This window comes from Bombus flavifrons, chromosome 6 (assembly GCF_040668555.2).
Source record: "Bombus flavifrons isolate JBK064 chromosome 6, iyBomFlav1_principal, whole genome shotgun sequence".
NCBI lineage: Eukaryota > Metazoa > Arthropoda > Insecta > Hymenoptera > Apidae > Bombus > Bombus flavifrons.
Genome location: NC_138447.1, coordinates 13,549,035 through 13,570,857, shown reverse-complemented (window position 1 = coordinate 13,570,857; position 21,823 = coordinate 13,549,035). Strand labels below are relative to the sequence as shown.

At 34.9% G+C, this 21,823-nt stretch overlaps 4 protein-coding genes and 1 pseudogene across 4 annotated transcripts; all 5 read right to left on the bottom strand.

The window, feature by feature from the left end:
* Positions 1 to 2,543: 2,543 nt before the first annotated feature.
* On the bottom strand, positions 2,544 to 4,335 carry LOC138180631 (odorant receptor 4-like). The gene is made up of 5 exons (XM_069114674.1): positions 3,542 to 4,335; positions 3,368 to 3,467; positions 2,978 to 3,088; positions 2,740 to 2,895; positions 2,544 to 2,674 (listed from the first exon to the last, which is right to left on the bottom strand). Exons 1-5 carry the CDS (start codon positions 4,333 to 4,335, stop codon positions 2,624 to 2,626), a joined length of 1,212 nt encoding a protein of 403 aa, XP_068970775.1. The 3' UTR covers positions 2,544 to 2,623.
* Positions 4,336 to 6,544: 2,209 nt separating this feature from the next.
* On the bottom strand, positions 6,545 to 7,593 carry LOC138180643 (uncharacterized). Its single transcript, XM_069114689.1, has one exon. It carries the CDS (start codon positions 7,447 to 7,449, stop codon positions 6,646 to 6,648), a length of 804 nt encoding a protein of 267 aa, XP_068970790.1. The 5' UTR covers positions 7,450 to 7,593; the 3' UTR covers positions 6,545 to 6,645.
* Positions 7,594 to 8,382: 789 nt separating this feature from the next.
* LOC138180642 (odorant receptor 82a-like) lies at positions 8,383 to 10,745 on the bottom strand. The gene is made up of 4 exons (XM_069114688.1): positions 9,623 to 10,745; positions 8,949 to 9,074; positions 8,656 to 8,748; positions 8,383 to 8,594 (listed from the first exon to the last, which is right to left on the bottom strand). The coding sequence occupies exons 1-4, from the start codon at positions 10,441 to 10,443 to the stop codon at positions 8,420 to 8,422; spliced, it is 1,215 nt and encodes a 404-aa protein (XP_068970789.1). The 5' UTR covers positions 10,444 to 10,745; the 3' UTR covers positions 8,383 to 8,419.
* A 406-nt stretch (positions 10,746 to 11,151) lies between these two features.
* Positions 11,152 to 16,142, bottom strand: Or30 (odorant receptor 30). The gene is made up of 9 exons (XM_069114667.1): positions 14,776 to 16,142; positions 14,288 to 14,387; positions 14,054 to 14,164; positions 13,790 to 13,965; positions 12,230 to 13,045; positions 11,753 to 11,852; positions 11,518 to 11,628; positions 11,274 to 11,429; positions 11,152 to 11,202 (listed from the first exon to the last, which is right to left on the bottom strand). The coding sequence occupies exons 1-9, from the start codon at positions 15,573 to 15,575 to the stop codon at positions 11,152 to 11,154; spliced, it is 2,421 nt and encodes an 806-aa protein (XP_068970768.1). The 5' UTR covers positions 15,576 to 16,142.
* A 128-nt stretch (positions 16,143 to 16,270) lies between these two features.
* LOC138180622 (uncharacterized) lies at positions 16,271 to 21,727 on the bottom strand (annotated as a pseudogene).
* Positions 21,728 to 21,823: the final 96 nt, after the last annotated feature.

Genomic DNA, 21,823 nt, shown 5'->3' with positions numbered 1-21,823 from the left:
AATTGTGTTATGTAACAAAAGCTTATAGTCGGTTTCGTCAGTTCTTTAATGTCGTTGCTTTGTAATGCCATCTCTAAGATTTGATTTGATATTGTCGAGCGAATATCGTCCGACATTGTTTGATTTGATACGAAGGAAATATTATCAATAATTATAATACCTATGAAAAATCTCAAAGAAAGAATAAATTTTAGAAAGAATATTCATTTTGGTAGAATTATGAGACATTAAAGTATGTTACCATTGTTTATATTTCAATTTCTACGATATAATCTACAAAATTATATAAGTAAGAAATTCATTAGAAGTGCATTTAGTTATATCATTTGACAGAGTATATGAAGATACGCAAATGCCAATCTCATCACCTGGAATAGCAAATATTATAGTTTGGAAAGAGAAATGCGTATTCGTAGATAACAGATAATCATCTGACTTACACCACCGAATGTGTGTATGGACATGTGAATGTGTCAATGACCACACTCGATCGTGAGATTTTCAAAATCAACTCAAGGATTCTTTTTCTAGGTAAGAAATACCAATTTGTCATATAAACTCTCACCGAATTTCATGCACTGTCAACAATTCACTCGATTAGTCGTGGATTCCTCGGTATTGATCGCTAGACATCTTCGGGTTAACGTGTCTCTGGTACCTGTTCTATTAGCAATGCACCAATATAACATAATACAAATTTATTGAAAGTGAGTGATGCGCATATTACGAAATAAGAGGTGAGGCATCGAACATCATGATCGGACCATTCCTAGAAATAAGTACATTCATATCTTCTGAAAAGATTTCCAATTTTATCAGCATTAATCGTTTGTTACCGAAGATGTTAAAACGATATGAGTAGGTTACGATTTCTGATGCATTGATGCGACATTTATGGAAAAGTGCGCATAATTCATATAATATTCACAAATACATAAAGTATCCAATATAAAGTAGTAGTTAGAAACTTCAGTGAAACAAATTTCTATTTAATTTCGTGCGTGGATAACAACATTTTGCACAAAATAGTTTGAATATGAAGCTATCCTCATATATACAGGATGATCCATCTTTTTATACGAAGCTTTGTTAATATGTTTTGTGTGTATATGAACATATAAGAAAATACTGTTATGTAGATATAAGTCGTGTGGTGCTTCATTAGAATGCTACAAAAATTGAAAATATAAATAGAACAATATCTGGAGTGACGGCTGAAAGCAAAAACAAGTAAAAACCAAACTTTTTTGTATCAACGGTGCGAACGATTTATGACACTCGCACCTGCGAGAAAATTTTCTCATTCCTGTATCCGTCGCTTTGATTAGCTTCACGTGTATATATCTTTCCATTCAAGTTTTTCCATCAGCCTCAAAAGTATTTGCCAGGGTAATAAATCTCGAGTTTCTAAAGGGCCCACCTGTCGGAAATCTAGTTATTAAAGATAGATCGCATCAAGTGGCTCAGATCAGAAGAAGTTTCTCTGCGTCATTAAATATACTGAAACACGTTTCTCCGCCAAGTCGTACTGTGATCTAGAAGAAGCGCGCTAAGAGTGGGACGCAAGGGTTTATGTTGAACAGTATAATGACGTAGCAGAGAACGATAAAAAATAAGGAAATGACGCCTTCGCGGGTCGACGTAGTGGAGAAATATGGCCAAGCATCGATCGGTTTTAATATCCACCGATTTATTTGTGGACTGTAATCGCCATGACTCTTGGCGTTCGCTTTTATGATCGTGGATTCGCTCATTGTGGCTGCCCCGGTAACTATTGAATTGCCTCTCTTACAGGAGAATAACAGCACGAAGTTGTTCAACGCCTGCGTGAATTTTTTTCCGTAGTTTTATAGCCGATCGATTTGTCTAGTTGTTAGAATTTGTGATAGGACCACAAATGTAGGTTTGGGAGTTCGTTTAGAAGGTTGTGAATAATTGCAAGAACCGAAGAGCTCGAAGCACGCAATGCTTCTTGTGGTTCACGAGATCGAATTGGGTTTGGTCGAGGGAAGAATTTATGAAATCGATTCTTTAGACTGTTGGAAGATTGTATTGAAACGAAATAAGTGTTAACCTGTACCGTTGCTAGGTTCAAACTTAAGGGATGGGAATATTCCTCCAGTATATGCAAGATAAAATTTGTAAATCTGTTAGGAATAAAATTTATAAAGCTATTTACTGTAACACTAAAGGTATTAAACACTCTACAAGTACAATTATACATTTAACATAAATACTACTATTCTGGTATCGCCGGTCAATAGTGGCCACTATGACGTCATTGGAAAGTCACTTGTGGCAAACAGTATGTTAATGATGCGATGTAATTTCATTCTTCTTGCGGCATAATACATTTTATACCTGCCTCAAAGCAGTGGAGAAATCCGTCAGCACTTTCAAGTATTGGCATAGATGTGAAATTGAGAAGATAGTAATGCGAGGAAAATAATGAGTAATGAAAGAAACAAATAAGAAATATGAAGTACACGTATATGTACATAAAATGTATAAAATTCCGGTCCATTAGATGCAGATTCTGTGTTGCTACTGTTTGTATTCCAAATTTTACAATATCGTTTACAAAAAGTTACACAATTAAAAAATTAATTAGTAATGTATGTAATCATGTTATTTGTCGTAAGAGATTCAAATACGCGAAACCGGTCTTTACCACCTGAAATGAGAATATTTCATGTAGACGGACACACAGATATAAATAAGAGCATCAAAATGACTTACATCACCGAATGTGTAGACGGACATGTGAACCATTTTTCCAGCAGTGATTTGAACGACCACGCCCGATCGCGCGATGATCAAAATCAAGTCGAGGATTGTTTTATCGGGTAAGTAATACCAGTTTGTCATATAAACAACTTCACCAACCTTCTTACTCTGTGAAAGATTGAATTTCGTTAGTCGTTATTACGATTTTCATATGTTGCATTTATGTCATATATTAATATGCGCCTGATACCTGTTCTGACAATATTTCACCTATGTAACATATTAGAAAAACGTTGAAACCGATTGAAATATATATCATAATATACGTAACGAGACTTTGAACGTTTTGATCAGCCCATTCCTGGAAGTGTCACGAAAAAGGAATAAGATAGTTATATACAAAAACTAATTTACAATGACTCCAAAAAGTATCTGCACATCATTTTGCAATGAAGCGCCCTATTAATGGAGTTGTATATTTCATTTTATTTATTAAAGTTTTAATTATATGAAAGTAGTATTGAATGATAGGAGATTTATCATACTTGGCTCTAATTAATTAATAATACGTGCAATGGGGTGCAAATACTTTTTGTGAACACTGTGAATTTGACATTGAGAGAGAATGTTTAATGTATACCGAAAGAATGTAGTAACCCAGTATGCATATGTCCATCGTGCATCTAAATATCTCTAAAAAATATATCCGGTTCATCAGATTCTCGATATATCCAATGAAACTGCAATTATCACGTAACATAATCACAGTGTTCACTATCACGAAACCAACAAAAAAGGATACGAGTAATCTTACTTCAGCGTCCTCAAATGTCGCTCCACGATAACTCCTATGCCCTTAGGACCATCTGTCTTCTTCGGTTCGTTCACGAATTCAGTGATCCATACCATAACTAAATTCAGCTGACCGCACGCGTGAGCAGCTAGAACAGCTGCAAGACTGAACATTCCAACTGTACTGGAATTCGCAATAATAGTACACCACGCTTGCAAGAAGAGCACGATTTCGTTCGTTGGACTTTCATCGACGTTTATCAGCTTCTTGTATACTGCACAAGGTAACACGTGTAAAATTCTCGTCTCGTTTCCAATTTGAATCTCCACTGTATCCATTGCTGCGACGAAAATAAAGCACATAATGCCACCCTGCATGAAAATAGCGCACGAAGCTGCTACATAGCGACCGAATTTCGCGTTCTTTAACATCACCCATTGATCCTTCTCTCTGGTCACTGTTTGCCAGTCAGCTTCCATGTGTTCCATGCACTGACGTATATCTTTGCTCCGCAGTAGTAAAGTAGTGTAATTCGCGCTACTGACGATCCAATGACTCACGGGACCTAGCGACTTCAGTTTCAAATAAATACTCTCGTCTTCTAAAAACATGCGTACCAAACAAGGAATCGTAGTGAGTATTATCGAAGTGTAGCAAATGACGTTTAATGTAATCGAAACTATCTTCTCGAATCTCGTAGTAGAGGGTGACGACGGCCATACACCGATTGGTTTTAGGAACCATCGATTGAGTTGGAGACCGTAGTCACTGTTGGTCTTAGCGTTTGCTCCTATTGTCACGGGCTGGTTCGTCATCGTGAAATGTAGTCGTCATTGCGATCGTAGAGGCTATTAATGCATCAAAAGGCAATGCGTGGGGACTCCGGCGCAAGTTTTTTAGGTATTTATTCGCTGATCGATTCTAGTCGGTTGGAGTTGTTTCAGAACAGTTGAAAAAGCTTGGAAATTATTTCTCGGAATCGTGTGCACGCAAAGTGCATCTTCACTGTGTACTCAAACTTTTTTTAATCGAATTGTGTTATGTAACAAAAGCTTATAGTCGGTTTCGTCAGTTCTTTAATGTCGTTGCTTTGTAATGCCATCTCTAAGATTTGATTTGATATTGTCGAACGAATATCGTCCGACATTGTTTGATTTGATACGAAGGAAATATTATCAATAATTATAATACCTATGAAAAATCTCAAAGAAAGAATAAATTTTAGAAAGAATATTCATTTTGGTAGAATTATAAGACATTAAAGTATGTTACCATTGTTTATATTTCAATTTCTACGATTTAATCTACAAAATTATATGAGTAAGAAATTCATTAGAAGTACATTTAGTTATGTCATTTGACACAGTATATTAAGATACGCAAATGCCAATCTCATCACCTGGAATAACAAATATTATAGTTTGGAAAGAATAATGCGTATACATAGATAACAGATAATCATTTGACTTACATCACCGAACGTGTGTATGGACATCTGAATTAATTTTCCTGCGGTGATTTCAATGACCACACTCGATCGTGCGATGATCAAAATCAACTCAAGGATTCTTTTTCTAGGTAAGATATACCAATTTGTCATATAGACTATCTCACCGACTTTCATGCACTGTCAACAATTCACTCGATTAATCGTGGATTCCTTGGTCTGGTTCGGTGGACATCTTCGCGTTAACGAGTCACTGGTACCTGTTCTGTTAGCAATTCACCAATATAACATAGTAGAAATGTATTGAAAGTAACTGATGCAAATATTATGAAATAGGAAGTAAGGCTTCGAACATCATGATCAGACCATTCCTAGAAATAAGTATATTCATATCTTCTGAAAAAATTTCGAATTTTATCAGAATGAATCTTTTGATATGAAAAATGGTGATGTGATATGGGTAGGCTACGAATTTTGATGATTTTATGCTGCATTTATGCAAAAATGCGCGGAATACATATATTATACAAAATTGTATAAAACATCGAATATAAAGTAGTCGTAAAACAAATTTCTATTTAATTTGTCACTTTAGATCGTGTATTCGTAATTATATTTTGAATAAATATCTATGGTTAAGTACGAAACTATCGACATACGTGTGATATATAGGGCAATCAATAAATTTTTTTGGACGAAGCTTTGTCTTATGTTTTACGTGTTTACAAACAAGAAAAATCTGTTATATAGATACAAGCTTGATACTTCATTAAAGTATAACTTCTTGATTCAGAACTACCATACTTATGTGATATACTGAATACACCAAATAAGAATTGATTTGAGATTTATTCGCTGGGGTAAAACGATATCAAAATCATCTTCATAAGTAATAAATCCAATAAGTAATAAATTCAATAAATTTACTTCATGAGTAATAAATTCAATATTTTATCATTGACAGGAACAAGAACCACTTTGAAATGGAATATTAACAGCTAATGACCACATTGATTGTCAATTTTGGTTTTTTAGCATAGTCAGTGTACATTTGTTTTCCGTCATATTTCATATTTTCCTCATAACTTTTTAAGAACTTCAAACATTTTCGTTAGTTATTCCTATAAAACATAGTGAAAAAGCATGCTCAAAAGAGTCGGTGCATCTTATATATTCACGTAGTATACATATAGTATAAAGATAGCTTGATATCGTATTAGATTGTCCAGAAAGATTTTTTCCTTTTATAAGAAAATAATAGATACGTAACATTTGTTGTTTTATATTATTTTATTGAATTATGTATGATCCATTTTACACTATTAAGGTAAAGAGAACAACATTTGACTGATTGGGTTTCATGTTTGTATAAAGATGCATTGTTGCAAAAGACATGTTTGTAAAAGAAAGACACTTTTGGGACAACCTAATATTATTCAATGTCAGTTTAAAAAATTAGTTACATAATAAACACTACATATATCTGATGTCCCATATGTACCGTAACGATATAATACCCAACCATGCATATTGCCAAAACGCATCTAAACAACTCTGTCATGCACACCCAGCTCATTACTTCTTCTATACGTGCTATAAAACTGCAATTAACACCAACATATAATCACCAATAAAAAAAAGCTATTTTCAACAAATTAACCAAAAAGATATAAGAATCTTACTCTAGTGTTCTCAGATGATGTTCCACGATCGTTCCAATTTTTCTAAAAGAAGCATCCTCCTTTCTGTTACCAGCTTCATTCACGTAGTCACTGATCCAAATCGTTAACACGCTCAGTTGACCGCAAGCGTGTGCTGCTAAGACACTCGCGAGGGTATAAAATCCAATTCCACTGGAGTCGGTGATGAAAGCCGATAGAAACTGCATTACGAGGACTATTTCGTTCGCGGGGCTCGTGTCAACTGGAATCATCTTGTTGTAAACACCAAGGGGCAACGAACGCATGGTCCTTGTCTCGTTACCAACTTTGATGATCTGCGTACTGGACGCACTTACTATACAGTAAGACATGATACCACTGTGCACGAAGATCGCGCATATAGCTGACACGTATCTGCCAAACTTCGCGTGTTTCAACATTACTTGTTGCTGTTTGTCTTTCGTCACTATTTTCCAATCAGTTTCAATGTGTTCCACACAGTCACTTATATTTTTGCTTCGAAACAGCAGGTTGGTGTAGTTGATTCCACCGATGAACCAATGACCCAGAGGACCGAACACTTTTACTTTTCTATAAAAACTATCATCTTCGAGGATTAAGTGAGCGACGCAGGGGATTATGCTGAACAGTATAACGACATAACAGAGGATGATCAAAGAGACGGAAATGACTTTTTCGAGTGTCGAGGTGGTGGAAAAATATGGCCAAGCACCGATCGGTTTTAAGAACCAGCGATTTAACTGAAGACTGTAATCACTGTGGCTTTTGGCATCCGTTTTTATAATCACAGATTCGTTCATGGTGACTGCTCATCGGAGTCGCAGTTGCTATTGAATTGCTTCTCTTATCGCAGAATAGTAGACACAAAGTTGTTCAACGCTTGCGCGGATTTTTTTCAGTAGTATTATAGTCGATCGATTAGTCTGGTTGTTAGAATTTGTCGCAGAAGAAGTTGCTTTAGAAAGTTGGCTGTAATTGGAAGATTCTGAGAATACGAGGCACGCAACGCTTCTGTTGGTTTACTAGGTTAAAGTAGGTTTCATCGAGGCTGGGATGAATTTATGAAATCGATTTGTTAGACAGTGAGGAGACGGTGTCAAAACGATGTAAGTGTTAGATAGGATCGCTGCTAGTTTCAAAATATGGGGTATAGAAATAAATGCGTTGCTTCTTCTTTACTTATATTTCTGTCTAACAGGAAATTATCATTTACCTACTGACGTTGATATTTATATGTTGACTACTGGCTAAATTTCATGTCATACTCCTGGCATTGCTTATTCGGGGATATGGTAATATGTACAATAAAATTTTTCGCTCCGACGAAGTACAATTGCTAACGACATTTACTATAATATTCAAAGTATTTAAAAATTTTACTAATGTTCATTTAACGAAAATACTTTAATCCTGGTGACATCAATCGACGGTGCCAATATGACGTCATTAGGACTGATGTAGCTTTCTTGGTTTAAATTTAGAGGGGTTACATCATTGTGCGGATCATGTTCAGGTATGCGAAAGACGTCTTAAACACCTGAAAGATAGGATACACGTATATTTATATTAAATATGTAAAATTCTAGTGCATAAGATGTAGATTCCATTAAAATTACGCAACAATTTCAATCTACTATGAAATTAAAATACAATAAGTGATAAATAAAAATTGGCTATACATAGATATAATAAATTGAGTAAAATTGTTTATCAATGTAAAATCCCAGCATTTTAAACATAGATTTTATCGAGAGTTCGATCAATTGTACCTTAAACGTTCTTATATTTGGTACTTACGGCGCCAAAGGTAGCGATAGATATTTGTACGAATTTTCCAGCAGTAATTTTGACCACCATGCTCGATCTTGAAATAACCATGACTAAACCGAGAGCAGTTTTGGGAGGTAGTCGGTACCATTCAGTCATATAAACTTTTTTCCCAACTCTTTCGCCCTGTTGTGTATTTGATAGTTTGAGGTTTAATATAAATTCTCCTTTATTGTTACTTTCTTACCTGTTCAGTAATTATTTCCCCGATATAACAGAATATAAATATATTAAATACCATGGACGCATACAGTATAGCGTATGCAATTATTACATCCTTCGATTTTTCCTGAGAAATTAAAATATGTGTGTCGTATAAATAGTTACGCGAATTAAGTAGAAAAGTCAACGTATGAGTCGCCGTTCTCTATTTAACACTACTTTATTTACGTCAGAATGTAGCCGAATATTAAAGTGACTTTAACTCTGTCTAGATGATATTATAGAAATATTTCTAATATAATAAATTTTTTTTTTTAGTTCTATCTTGAAGCGTACCGTGAGCAAATAATATTTGATCATGCACATGTTCATCGTACATCCCACCAACTCAACGAGACATATCATATTCATAACTTTCTCTATAGATGCCATGAGACTGAAAGTAATATTTTCTTAATATAAACCCATCATAGAAATTTCATAGCAAAATAACATTACAAAATAATAAATGTATAATAAATTCATCAGAGAAAATTAATTTAGTATAAATAATTTTTCCTACGATTAGATATGCTTAAATTATTTTGTCGTATTGTCACAGTAGTGTTGTGTTTCATTTATTTAGTGTCTTACTTGAATTTCTAAATTTTGATAATTTGCAAAAAAACGTCCATTCTTTTAAAAGCATGTTGACCATAGTCAATAAATCTAGGTACCTTACAATTATCATTGCGGATGACAGATATATCTGAATTAGAAATGCAAGTAATAATCAACAGAAGAATGAAATAAGAACGTATTCTAGAAAATGTTGTATGCAATTTTATCATACTTTGCAAGTCTTAAAAGGATACTTGGCTGAAATTGAAGTATAAAACAAAAAGAAAAAAGAAGACAAGAAATAACATAGTCTTATTGATATTATCAAATAATCCGTACCATTAACATATATGCACAAATAACAACACAATAACCAGTAAGAACCTTAATGTTCGCAGATGATGTTCAACGATAATCCCAAGCTTCCTCTGAGCGGCTTTCTGTTCTTCCTGTTTCTCCTCCTCCTTCGTATTCACCAAATTGTCCAACCTGGCCATCACCACGTTCAATTGACCACTTGCATGCATCGTTAAGACGGCTGCTAAGCCACAAGCACCCACCGTGACAGAGGTCACGACGAACCCAGAAAGGAGCTGCAGGGTGAGCACGATCTCATTCGCTGGACTGAATCTAACGTCCAACAAATTCGTGTAAAACGGATAAGGTAACGGGTACATGGAGTAACTGTCATTCCCCAGATGAAACACCATCTTCTTAAAGCCATTAGTCACTGTGTAGGCTAAAACGCCACTGTGCATGCACAATGCAGCTACGAGCGCGATGAAACGCCCGACCTTCGCGTTTTTTAACATCAATTCACGATCGCTTTCATTTTCGACGATCTGCCAGTCGCGCTCCACATGTTTTATGCAACGGACGATATCATCGATTCTCGACAAGAGGCAACAATAATTCAATTCTCCCATCAGCCAATGACTAACTGGACCAATGGCCTTCATCCTCGTCTTCGAGTTTTCAGCTTCGTACGCAATATACAATATACAAGGTACGATCATGAAGATAATCAACGAATGGCAAATAAAGTTCAACAATCTAACGAATAATCTCTGCGTTCTGGTTGTCTTAGCAAGCCTCGGCCACGCTCCGATTGGTTGCATTAACCAGCGATTCACCTGAATGCTATATTCGAAATCACGAGCGTAAATAACGTTGGATATCCGTGGTTCGCTAGTCAAGTCCAACATGATTACTTCGCGGAGATCGTTTGTGGAGTGACTAACTCAAGTTTCAGGTATAATGCTATGGTAAAATAGCGCATGCGCGATTTTTTTCATGACCGCGTATGCAAAGTTGCGCCATGGCGAGAATATTTAACGAATAAATGTAATGGTACAGACGGAGAATGCTCATTGATTTATCTACTAAGGTTGTACGGTGAATTGGAATCGATGTACCTTAGGGTATAGTTTTTAGCCTGCGATTTCCATCATTTTTATGAGGGAAGCAAGTTGATAAAGTGCACGATAAGTGTCTTTTGGATCTCTAAATAATGAATTTTGTACGTGCATTTTTGTATGTATAAAATAAATTTGACTAACTAATTAGACAATACACTCGGTAGATACATATTTACCGCAGATATAATTTTTCACCAGAAAGCCCTAAATTATTGGTAAAAGGAATATATTCTTCAAGATATACTGCACTTAAATTGAAACGCATTTTACTGAACTCAAATATTAGAATATTTATGGGTTACTCTACAAAATATCGAGACTGAAGGGACTAATACAAGGAATAATGAAATCATGTTGTTCACGCTAATAATAAACTTTCTCATTATGCTGAAAATATTAGTTTCATTAACTCTACGATACAGCATATATAGACACATAAAGTTCTAACAAATTTCTATATATTACCAAGAATAAATGGTTATATTATTCAAATGTTCAAGTCAATGCTCGTAACATGTTTAAGAAAGCCATCGCCGTTTTAACGACCTACTCGTTCAAAATATTTGAGTTAATTTATGAATTTAAGTAAAAAAAAACATCAATAGGCTGATACTCACATCACTAAAAGTACTAATAGATAATTCAATCATATTTCCTGCGGTGAATTTTATCGACGAATTGGACATTGCAATGATTAAAATGCAGCCAAGTTTCTTTTTTCCTGACAATCGGTACCAGTCGATCATATATGTCATTTCACCAACTTTCTTGCTCTATTTTAAGATATTCATTTTTATTAATTCCTATTACCATAGCGTGGTTTTTTGTGTGAAAAATTTATTAAAATACGATTGCAGGTACCTGCTCAGCAACTAATTCGCCTATATAACAAAATATAAAAATGTTGAAAGTGAACGATGTCATTAAGGCCATGTGAGTTATTGAAAGCATAATGTCTTTCGAATTCCATTCCTGCAACATCATGAAAATACACTCTGTGTTAATATATCATATTTGTAAGTATAATATTAATAGACAACTGCATTATTAGATTTTTGCGTGCATGTTTTTTTTGGTAGTTTTGTTGCATGCATACCATTATAAGATAATATCCGAGGAGACACATAATCAACATACAGCCTAAAAATTCTACGAAAGATATTTGTTGAAGAGCATTTTCGGTGAGCGCCAAAAATCTGAAATGTGATGAATATAAATTGCAACCACTATAACACGGCGGAATAGATGTCGAACTTGCAAAATTTAAAATCTAAATTTTCAAATATTCCAGTGCTTAAATTTCGAAATGTCGAAGTTTTTAAATTTCAAATAGTTCTACATTTCTATATTTTCAGACTTCCAAATTTGTTTAATTCTCAAAACGTCAAATTCTCGTGTCTTTGAATTGTTAAATTAAAGAATACCAATTTTCAAGTACCAAATATTAAATTTCATATATACATTCATAACATGAAATTCGATTATCCGGTTAGATACTGTGATATCGAATGAAGTATATTTTGAATGAAAATAAAAAAGGTTACACCGTAATTATTAAATAAATTTTACTCGCTTCAGTATCCGGTTGTGTTGAATGACAATTTTAGCGATCCTGCCATTCACGGTATTGCTCATATCGGGTCGACCATCGACCAAATGTTCCAGCCAGTTCATCATCACTTTCATCTGGCCGCAAGCATGGACCGCGAACACAGCAGCGATACTGCAAGCTGCTGATGTTACAGTATGCATCACGGCACCTGTTAGAGTTTGGATGAAGTAGAAAATTTCATTACAGGGACTGTAACGCACATCAGCGATAAATCCCGGGACAGGAAATGGTAACGAGGCGAAGCTCAAATTCCCACTCTCATCGACCACTTTACCCATGCTGATTGGTACAATGATGTAGTGAAATGCAAAAGCACTAAATAAGAAGAAGGTGCAAATGGCAGCTAATCTTCGTCCGTAATTCGCATTCACTGTCATGATGTTTCTATCTTCTTGATGTTCGATGTTCTTCCAGTCCCATTCGATGCGTTTGCACCCCTCGCGGATGTCATTTTCGTGAAGTATCAAAAGATAATACTTTATGAACGTCATTAAGAAAAAGATCAATGGACCGAGCAACTCGATTTTATGATACAATTCCTCTATTTCTATGAGGGCGTACAGGCCACAAGATACGAACATGAACGCGATCAAACCGAAGCAAAGAATGTTAATCAGCGAAGAAAAATATTTTCCAATCATCGATTTACGAAAATTTGGCCAAGCACCGATCGGTATTAGCAGCCAACGATTCCACTGAATACTCGAACTCACGTCTTTCTCGTAGTCATGCTCGGTCACGACAGGTTTCTGTTTTTGCATCGTTGGTGCTCGACCGCTTGCTTGCAACTAAATGCTCGTGGCTCGATGATGATTCAAATGAATGCGCGTGCGTTCATGTTCGAAAGGGTGGAAAAAACTTCATGTATTATTTTTTAGACGGCTCCAGACCTCCTGAGTTCTTTCTATCCCTTTATGCATTATTTACCACTTTAGGTAATGACCTACAGAATCATCGATAGATTGATTTTTTCTAGTACTGCACGAGGGTCTTGCATGTGTCGCAACAGGTTGAAGGAATCAATTTCTATGGGGAAACTCTTCAGTCGGGGAAACTTCTCACATTTCCTAACGTATTTTCAGATGTATGTACTTTTATCAGAATTTTTACAATTTTATAAATGTTTAGTAATACGGTTATTATAGAGTGTCGAGTTGAGTGAGATTATTCTCTCTAAATATATAATATGATTTATGATATGATAAATCAAATATATAATATTTATCAATTAGTTTACTATACGCGATTTCGAGAATAAAAGAATTAATACATGGAATCATACGGTTCAAAATAATAAACATCTTGATTGCGTTTAAATTATCAGTTTCATTCACTCTCTAATACAATATATATAGACACATGAACTTCTAAGAAGAAATGTCCATATCTTACCAAAAATAAACGTCTACGTTATAAAGATGTTCAAATCAATGCTCGTAACATGTTTAAAAATGCCACCGCCGTTTTAACGACCTATTCGTTCAAAATATTTTTATTAACTTGCGAATTTACGTAAGAAACATCGATAGTCTCACACTTACATCGCTAAAAGTACTAATAGATAATTCAATCATATTTCCTGCAGTGAATTTTATCGTCGAATTGGACATTGCAATGATTAAAATGCAGCCAAGCTTCTTTTTTCCTGTCAATCGGTACCAGTCGATCATATATGTCATTTCACCAACTTTTTTGCACTATTTTAAGATATTCATTTTTATTAATTCCTATTACCATAGTGTGGTCTTTTGTGTGAAAAATTTATTAAAATACGATTGCAAGTACCTGTTCAGCAACTAGTTCACCTATATAACAGAATATAAAAATATTGAAAGAGAACGATATCATTAAGATCATGTAAGTTATCGATTGCATAATATCATTCGAACTCCATTCCTGTCACATCAAGAAAATAAAACCAATATTAATATAGTGTATTGGTTGATATGATATATGTTAATACAGATGTTAATAGATCTTTGCATGCATGTTTATTTGATAGTTTTGTTGCGTGCATACCACTATAAAATAATATCCGAGAAGGCACATGTTCATCATACATCCAAAAAATTCTACGAAAGATATTTGTTGAAGCGCATTTTCGGTGAGCGCCAGAAATCTGAAATGTGATGAATGTAAATTGCAAACACTATAACTGAACGAAACGGATTCCCAGTTATCGAAATTCCAAATGTAAATTTTCAAATTTTTTAATTTTCAAATATCCTACCACCTATATTCTGAAATTTCTAAATTTTTTCAAATTTCATATACTATCACAAATTTTTAAATTCTCAAAACCGCACGTTCACAAAGTCTTTCAATTATCAGATCGAGGAATACAAATTTTCAAGTGCCAAATATTACATTTCATATCCATACATACTATTATATAAAGGAGTAGGTTATCCGATTAGATACTGTAATATCACTTGGATTATATTTTGAATGAAAATAAAAATAAAATAGAAATGTCACAAGATAATTACTTAATAAATTTTACTCACCTCAGTATCCGATTGTGTTGAGTGACTATGCTAGCGATCCTTTCATCCACGATATTACTCATATCGGATCGACCACCGATCAAATGTTCCAGCCAGTTCATTAATACTTGCATCTGACCGCAAGCATGCACCGCAAACACAGCGGCGATACTGCAAGCCGCTGATGTTACAATATGCATTACGACACCTGTTAGAGTTTGGATGGAGAAGATAATTTCATTACTAGGACTGTAACGAACATCAGCGATCAATCTCGAGGCAGGAAAGGGTAACGGGACGAAGCTCAAATTTCCATCCTCTGTTACCACCTGACCAACGCTAGCAGGCACAACAATGTAGAAAAACGCAAAAGCACTAAATAAGAAAAAGGTGCAGATGGCCACTAATCTTCGTCCGTAACTCGCGTTCTGTGCCATGATATTTCTATCTTCGTGATGTTCGATATTCTTCCAGTCCCATTCGATGCGTTCGCATCCCTCGCTGATGTGATTTTCTTGTAGTATCAAAAGATAATATTTCATAAACGTCATTAGGAAAAAGCTCAGTGGGCCAATCATTTTGATTTTATGATACGCTTCTTCTACTTCTATAACGAGGTACAGAGTACATGATACGAGCATGAAGCCGATTAAACCGAAACAAATAACATTAATGAGCGAAGATAAATATTTTCCTAATAAGGATTTACGAAAATTTGGCCAAGTACCAATTGGTATTAGCAACCAACGATTCCACTGAATACTCAAATCCACGTTTCTCTTATAATTATGCTCGGTCACAACAGGTTTCTCTTTATTCATCGTTGATACTCGAGAGCTTGCTTGCAACTAAGCTTGCTCGCGGTTCGATGGAAGTTCAAATGAAAACTGACATTGCGCGTGCGCTCGTATTCCAAAGGGAGAAAGAAAGTACATGAATTATTTTTCATAGTTTCAAAGTCCTTTGGGATTTTGCTTATGTTACCTCATGCGTTACGATTACGGCAGGATGGATGATATCTAGGGTCATTGATTTGTACAACTGTATTGCATGTTTGCCAACAGATTAAAGGAATCAATTTGTAGAACATGAACTTTTTTTCATACTTTTCATACTTTCTAATGTATAATACGTTCTCAATGTTTTCTTCAAAATGTTTATAAATGGGATTATTGTCGATTATCAAATTGAGTGGATAATATTCTTCTTGAATTTATGACGGTAGGAATTTAAAAAAAAAGGATGGAACACGGTAACATGAGATATAGGCTCGCGTATGTATTAACTCTTCTACATTCTGTGCGTCATTTTAAAGCATGGAAAATTGTTTATGTTTGTTGCACGTAATTTCTCGTTTCAATTTGTATACTAACGAATTTTCTTGGAACGTTAGAAGTCTTCTTTCTCGTCAACGTTAAGGCGAAATCGAGACATGCAAATTCGAGGATCCCAGCAGTATTAAAATTGGTATAACATATTTATTGCATTTAATGACGATGATAACATAATGAATCAATAACAGCGCAAATAAATTTCATTGTAATATATTGAGACACTATACAGGTAGTATTTAGACTATATTTTACTTTAACCAACGTTCATGTCAATGTTCGTAGGACATTCAAAAATGCAACCGCTGTCTTAACAATCTATTTGTACAAGAAACAAATTTTGAAGTGAGGCGTTCATGAATGCGGTTGAAGTAATTTCATACTTACGTCACTGAAGGTAGTTAAGCACAGTTCAACCATGTTTCCAGCCGTCAATTTAATCGACGAATTAGCCATTGCCATGATTAGTACAAAGCAAAGTTTTCTGGTTCCTGATATTCGATACCAGTCAACCATATACGATGTTTCCCCAATTTTTTTACACTGGAAAAAATTATGTAAAAAGTATGATATTAAGCAAATTTCAAGAATTAATTACAAAAATATCTAACCTGTTCCGCTACCACCTCGCCTATATAGCAAAATATAAAAATATTGAACGTAAGAGATATTAGTAATATGAAAAACGTTATGGCGCTGGTTAAATGACTCGAACTCCATTCCTAGAACACCGGTAAACCGTGCATGAAGTTTATATATGGGGTGGTTGGTAACTGGTAGTACAAGCGGAAAGAGGGTGATTCTACGCGAAAAAAGAAGTCGAAAATATAGAATAAAAATTGTTCGTTTGAGGCTTTGTTTTCGAGAAAATCGACTTTGAATTTTCGCTCGGTACGCGTGCACTTTATCACGTCTCGTTATAACGGATCTCACTGTAGATCGTTGTCTCGTTAGAAAAACTAAAAAAAAAAAAATAAAAAAAATTTTTATTCTATATTTTCGACTTCTTTTTTCGCGTAGAATCACCAGTTACCAACCACCCTGTATATTTATCGATATATGTGTCTTGTTCTCTTACCATAATAACGTAGTACCCAAGAAGACATATGTTTAACATGCAACCAATAAATTCTACGAATGACACTTGTTGCAGTGTTTTCTCTGTAAGCGCTAGGAAGCTGAAATGTAAATCAATATCGCTTATCGGTAACACTGATGTCAACCTTCATAACATCAGGAATTCGAAATTCTTTAAAACTTGAAGTTTTTACAGCTGCGAAAATTCAAGTTTTTAAATTTAGAAGTTTTTAATCTTCATAATTTCTGAAATTTAAATTTTTCAACTCAGAACTTCAGACTTCTTTTTTTAAATTCTGCCAATCGAAATTTTCAAGTTGTAATATTCAAATTTCAGATTTTTATGCGATATTACTTCAGGGATTTAAATTTCTCAAATTTAAAAGTTCAGATTGCGACGTATGTTCAGAGGTAGGAACTAAGAGTTTCATAGATTTCAAATCAAACAGCTTGAGTTTCCGAATTAAAGGCTGAAATTTTCAATCCTGAGCTACTATTCTCATTTTACTAAAGTCCAGAATTTTTACACACTTCAATATTCGAACGTGTTGACTCACGACGTTGGCGATTCTGCTGTCGACGTTGTTATACATATCTGACCGACCATCGATCAAATGTTTCAGCCAGCTCGTCAAAACCTGCATCTGGCCACATGCGTGCACCGCAAATACAGCAGCTAAACTACAAGCCGCTGATGTAATACTATGCATCAAACAGCCACTTACTAATTGAAGAGAAAATACAATCTCGTTTATGGGACTATATCGAGTATCCATAATAAATCTCGAGAAAGGGAATACCAGAGGAATGAAGGTCACATTGACATCTCCCGCAGGAATTTTTCCAACGCTAATAGGTATGGCGATATAATAAAAAGCGAAACCACTATACATAAAAAATGCACAAATAATAACCAATCTTCTTCCAAAATTCGCATTCGTTATCATGATTTCTCTGTCCTCAGAGTACGTAATATTCTTCCAGTCCCATTCGATGCGTTTGATACACTCGCGAATATCATCTTCGTGAAGGATCAACAGATGATACTTTAAAAACGCCATCACGCAGAAACTCAACGGACCAAATAATTTTATTCTGTTATAAACATCTTTCACTTCGAGAATTAAGTACAGGCTGCAGGGTACCAAGAGGAAACAAATCAAACTATAGCAAATGGTATTTATGAACCGATAGAAATATTTTTCTGTCATCAAAATGTTAGGAGAAGTTGGCCAGACGCCGATTGGTTTCAAAATCCATCGACTGTACCGAATACTCAAATCAACATTCCTCTTGCAGTTGTGGTCCGTCGTAAGATACGACGAACCGTTCGTTACTGATTTTTGCATCATCAAAGTTCAAATGCTTCCTTCATACTAACTATTGCCGTAGTTTGTAACTATTCTAAGAAAAATAATGCTGCGCTTGCGCTGCCGTGTCGATTTCTCTCGAAAAGGGGAGAACGAAAGTTTATTTTTTCCAGTGGATTGAATCTTCCCCGCTTTTTCGCATTATGAATGCATATGGTAGGGCGAATAGCGGCGAAACATCGATTCATTGACTTGTCAAGCGTCAGTAAATCAATCTTACTGATATTCCTCGAAGGTATTTCAAGAGCACAGAAAAACATGATAAATATATTTTTGACGATTTTTTAATTTTAACATCATAATTTTATAATTAAAAAGTATCATTTTCGTATAAAATAATTAAATGTAAAAAAGAGACCTGTTGATCTAGTGATATTGTCGAAGAAGTTTTGTACAAGTCAAGACTGTAACTGTTAAGGTAAATATTGTTTTAATATTTTCATTATTGCAATGCTATGATAAGCAATATTGTTAATGTTATAAAGGAACTGTGAAAAGATAGGTAAAAGGAAAATTCTGGTATCATGGAATTAATTGAGAACGTACTGAATTTTAAAACTGTTCTCGTGTAAAAGATGGTAAATGTGACTTATCGTTCTTCATCTGTAGTCTTCGATTGTTGTGCGTGTATTATCGTTTTTTGCCGCTTTTCAAATAAAAGAACAAAATCACAGTGAAAACTGAGAAAGTGAAGAGAGTGTTACTATGTCACCAATTTGAGCTGTGGACTGTTTTATTCTTCTTTATAATCAAAATACCTTTTTCTTAGGTTTTAACACGGTGACAACGACGTCGTACGATTCTTATTTTTCATAAGGAAATGATCAGTAATTACTTAAGTTATTTTTGACAAAAAAAAAAAATAATAATAGATTCTACATCAGATCATGTTTCCAAGAATGTTCAAGTTAATGTTCGTAGCACGTTTAAGAAAGCAACCGATGTTTTCACTACCTATTTGCACAGAATACTTTGGTCAGTTTATAGAAATGTAATGATCTCTAAATTGATACTTACATCGGAAAAAGTACTCATAGACAATTCCACGATGTTGCCTGCTGTCAATTTTCTCGACGAATCGGACATTGCGATTATCAAAACGCAACATAGTCTTTTCTTTCCATATAATCGATACCATTCAATCATGTACGTCATTTCTCCTACTTTCCTAGTCTGTTAGAAAATATATCACAATTGTGTACAAAATGATGATGCCAATTTCGAAAAAGTTTCTACCTTATCAGCCACGAGTTCTCCTATGTAACAAAATATAAAAATATTAAATGTAAGGGATACAAGTAACACACTGTAAGTCATGACGTCTGTTAGATGATTCGAATTCCATTCCTGCAATATCAAAAAGATATATACATATGCTTATAACATTTGATAATTGGTAAGCTGTAAGTTTTAGATATCTACAAATTTTGTACCATGATGATATAATATCCAAGAAGACATATATCTAACGTACATCCTAAAAATTCCACGTACGATACTTGTTGAAGCGCTCTCTCTATAAGGGATAAAAATCTGAAACATCGAAACATTAGCACAATTTCAAAGCTGATTTCCAACCTAAAGTCTTAAATGTAACAAGTTTTAGAAATCAAACAATCTTTATTCGTGGATTTTGAAATTGCATATTCAAACATAAAAATTCAATGTTCATACTTCGAGAATTAGACCTAGAACCAGTAGTATAGTATAATTAAAAATTAGCAGTATAATTCTAGGAATTACAAGATAATAATGCTATGTGATTTTACCGTACGACAAATACATCTTACACACTTCAATATTCGAACGTGTTGACTCACGATCTTGGCGATTCGCTGATCGACGCAATCATGCATGTCTAATCTACCATCTATCAAATGGTTCAGCCAAGTCATCAACACCTGCATTTGGCCGCAGGCGTGTACAGCAAATATTGCAGCCAAACTGCAAGCGGCTGAAGTTATACCATGCATCAGGGCGCCGGCCAAAAATTGAATAGAAAACACTATCTCATTCGTAGGACTGTAACGAGTGTCGATAATAAATCTCGAGAAGGGGAACACCATGGGGATGAATGTTGCATTGGTTCCCTCTACTGGTATTCTTTCAACGCTCATCGGTACAGCAATGTAAAAAAAGATGAAACCACTGTACATGAAAAAGGTGCACGTGATGACTAGTTTTCTTCCAAAGTTAGCATTCGTCATCATGAGTTCTCTGTCTTTGGGGTACGTGATATTTTTCCAATCCCATTCGATACGTTCAACGCACTCGCGAATGTCTTCTTCGTGAAGTATCAGAAGATAATACTTTAGAAGCGCCATCACGCAGAAGCTCAATGGGCCGAATAGTTTAATTCTGTTATAAACGTCTTCCACTTCGAGAATTACGTACAAGCTTCCAGGTAACAAGAGAAACATGATCAAAGCATAATAAATGGCGTTTAATAGCACGCGAAAGTACTTTTTTACCGCCGAAGCGTTCCGAGAATTTGGCCACACGCCGATTAGTTTTAATATCCAACGACTGCTTCGAATGCTTAAATTTACGCCCTTCTTGTAATCTTGGTCGACTTTGATAGACGACATGATTACTCTGCTTTGTTAGAACTTGAAAGCTCTCTTAATACTGACTGTTTGTAAGTTGATGACTGTTCCAAGGAAAATATCGACGCGCTTGCGCCGCCTTTTCCAATTTCTCTCGGGAGGGTGGAATAAAAGTTGATAAAAGTTCCCTGTTTGGGACTTCTCTTGTTATGCATTATGAGTGTGGACTGCAGCAGAATCGCGATGACACATCGATAGATTGATTTTTTTTAACGTTGATGGAACAGAATTGCCACTGTTTATGGCAACCTGAGTTCTTCGTCTTCTTCGATCTCATTTTTTATGCACTGCTGTGTTGCTTTTTTTTCAAAGCTACTATCTATTTCTGTATCCAACAATGCAATTATTGAAGTGGAAATACAAAAAATGAAATTTGAAGTCGAGGAACACAATGGATATTGTGTTTCAAATGCCAGAATGGACCTTCTTCGATTCATGGATATCTAATCTTTTTCCTTCCTAACGTTCTATTCACCAGTGTTTAAAACTGAACAGTATTTTTATAGCTGTGTAGACAATCGTATGATACCTTATATGTATCATAATATATTTTTAAGTGGTGAGATCATAAACACAATAATTTTTTAGAATATCTCTCAGACGATCAATATGTACAAAAAGATACTGAAAGAACGTCAGACGATATAATACAAATAATATTCTAGTAGCATGACGATTCTTTCAT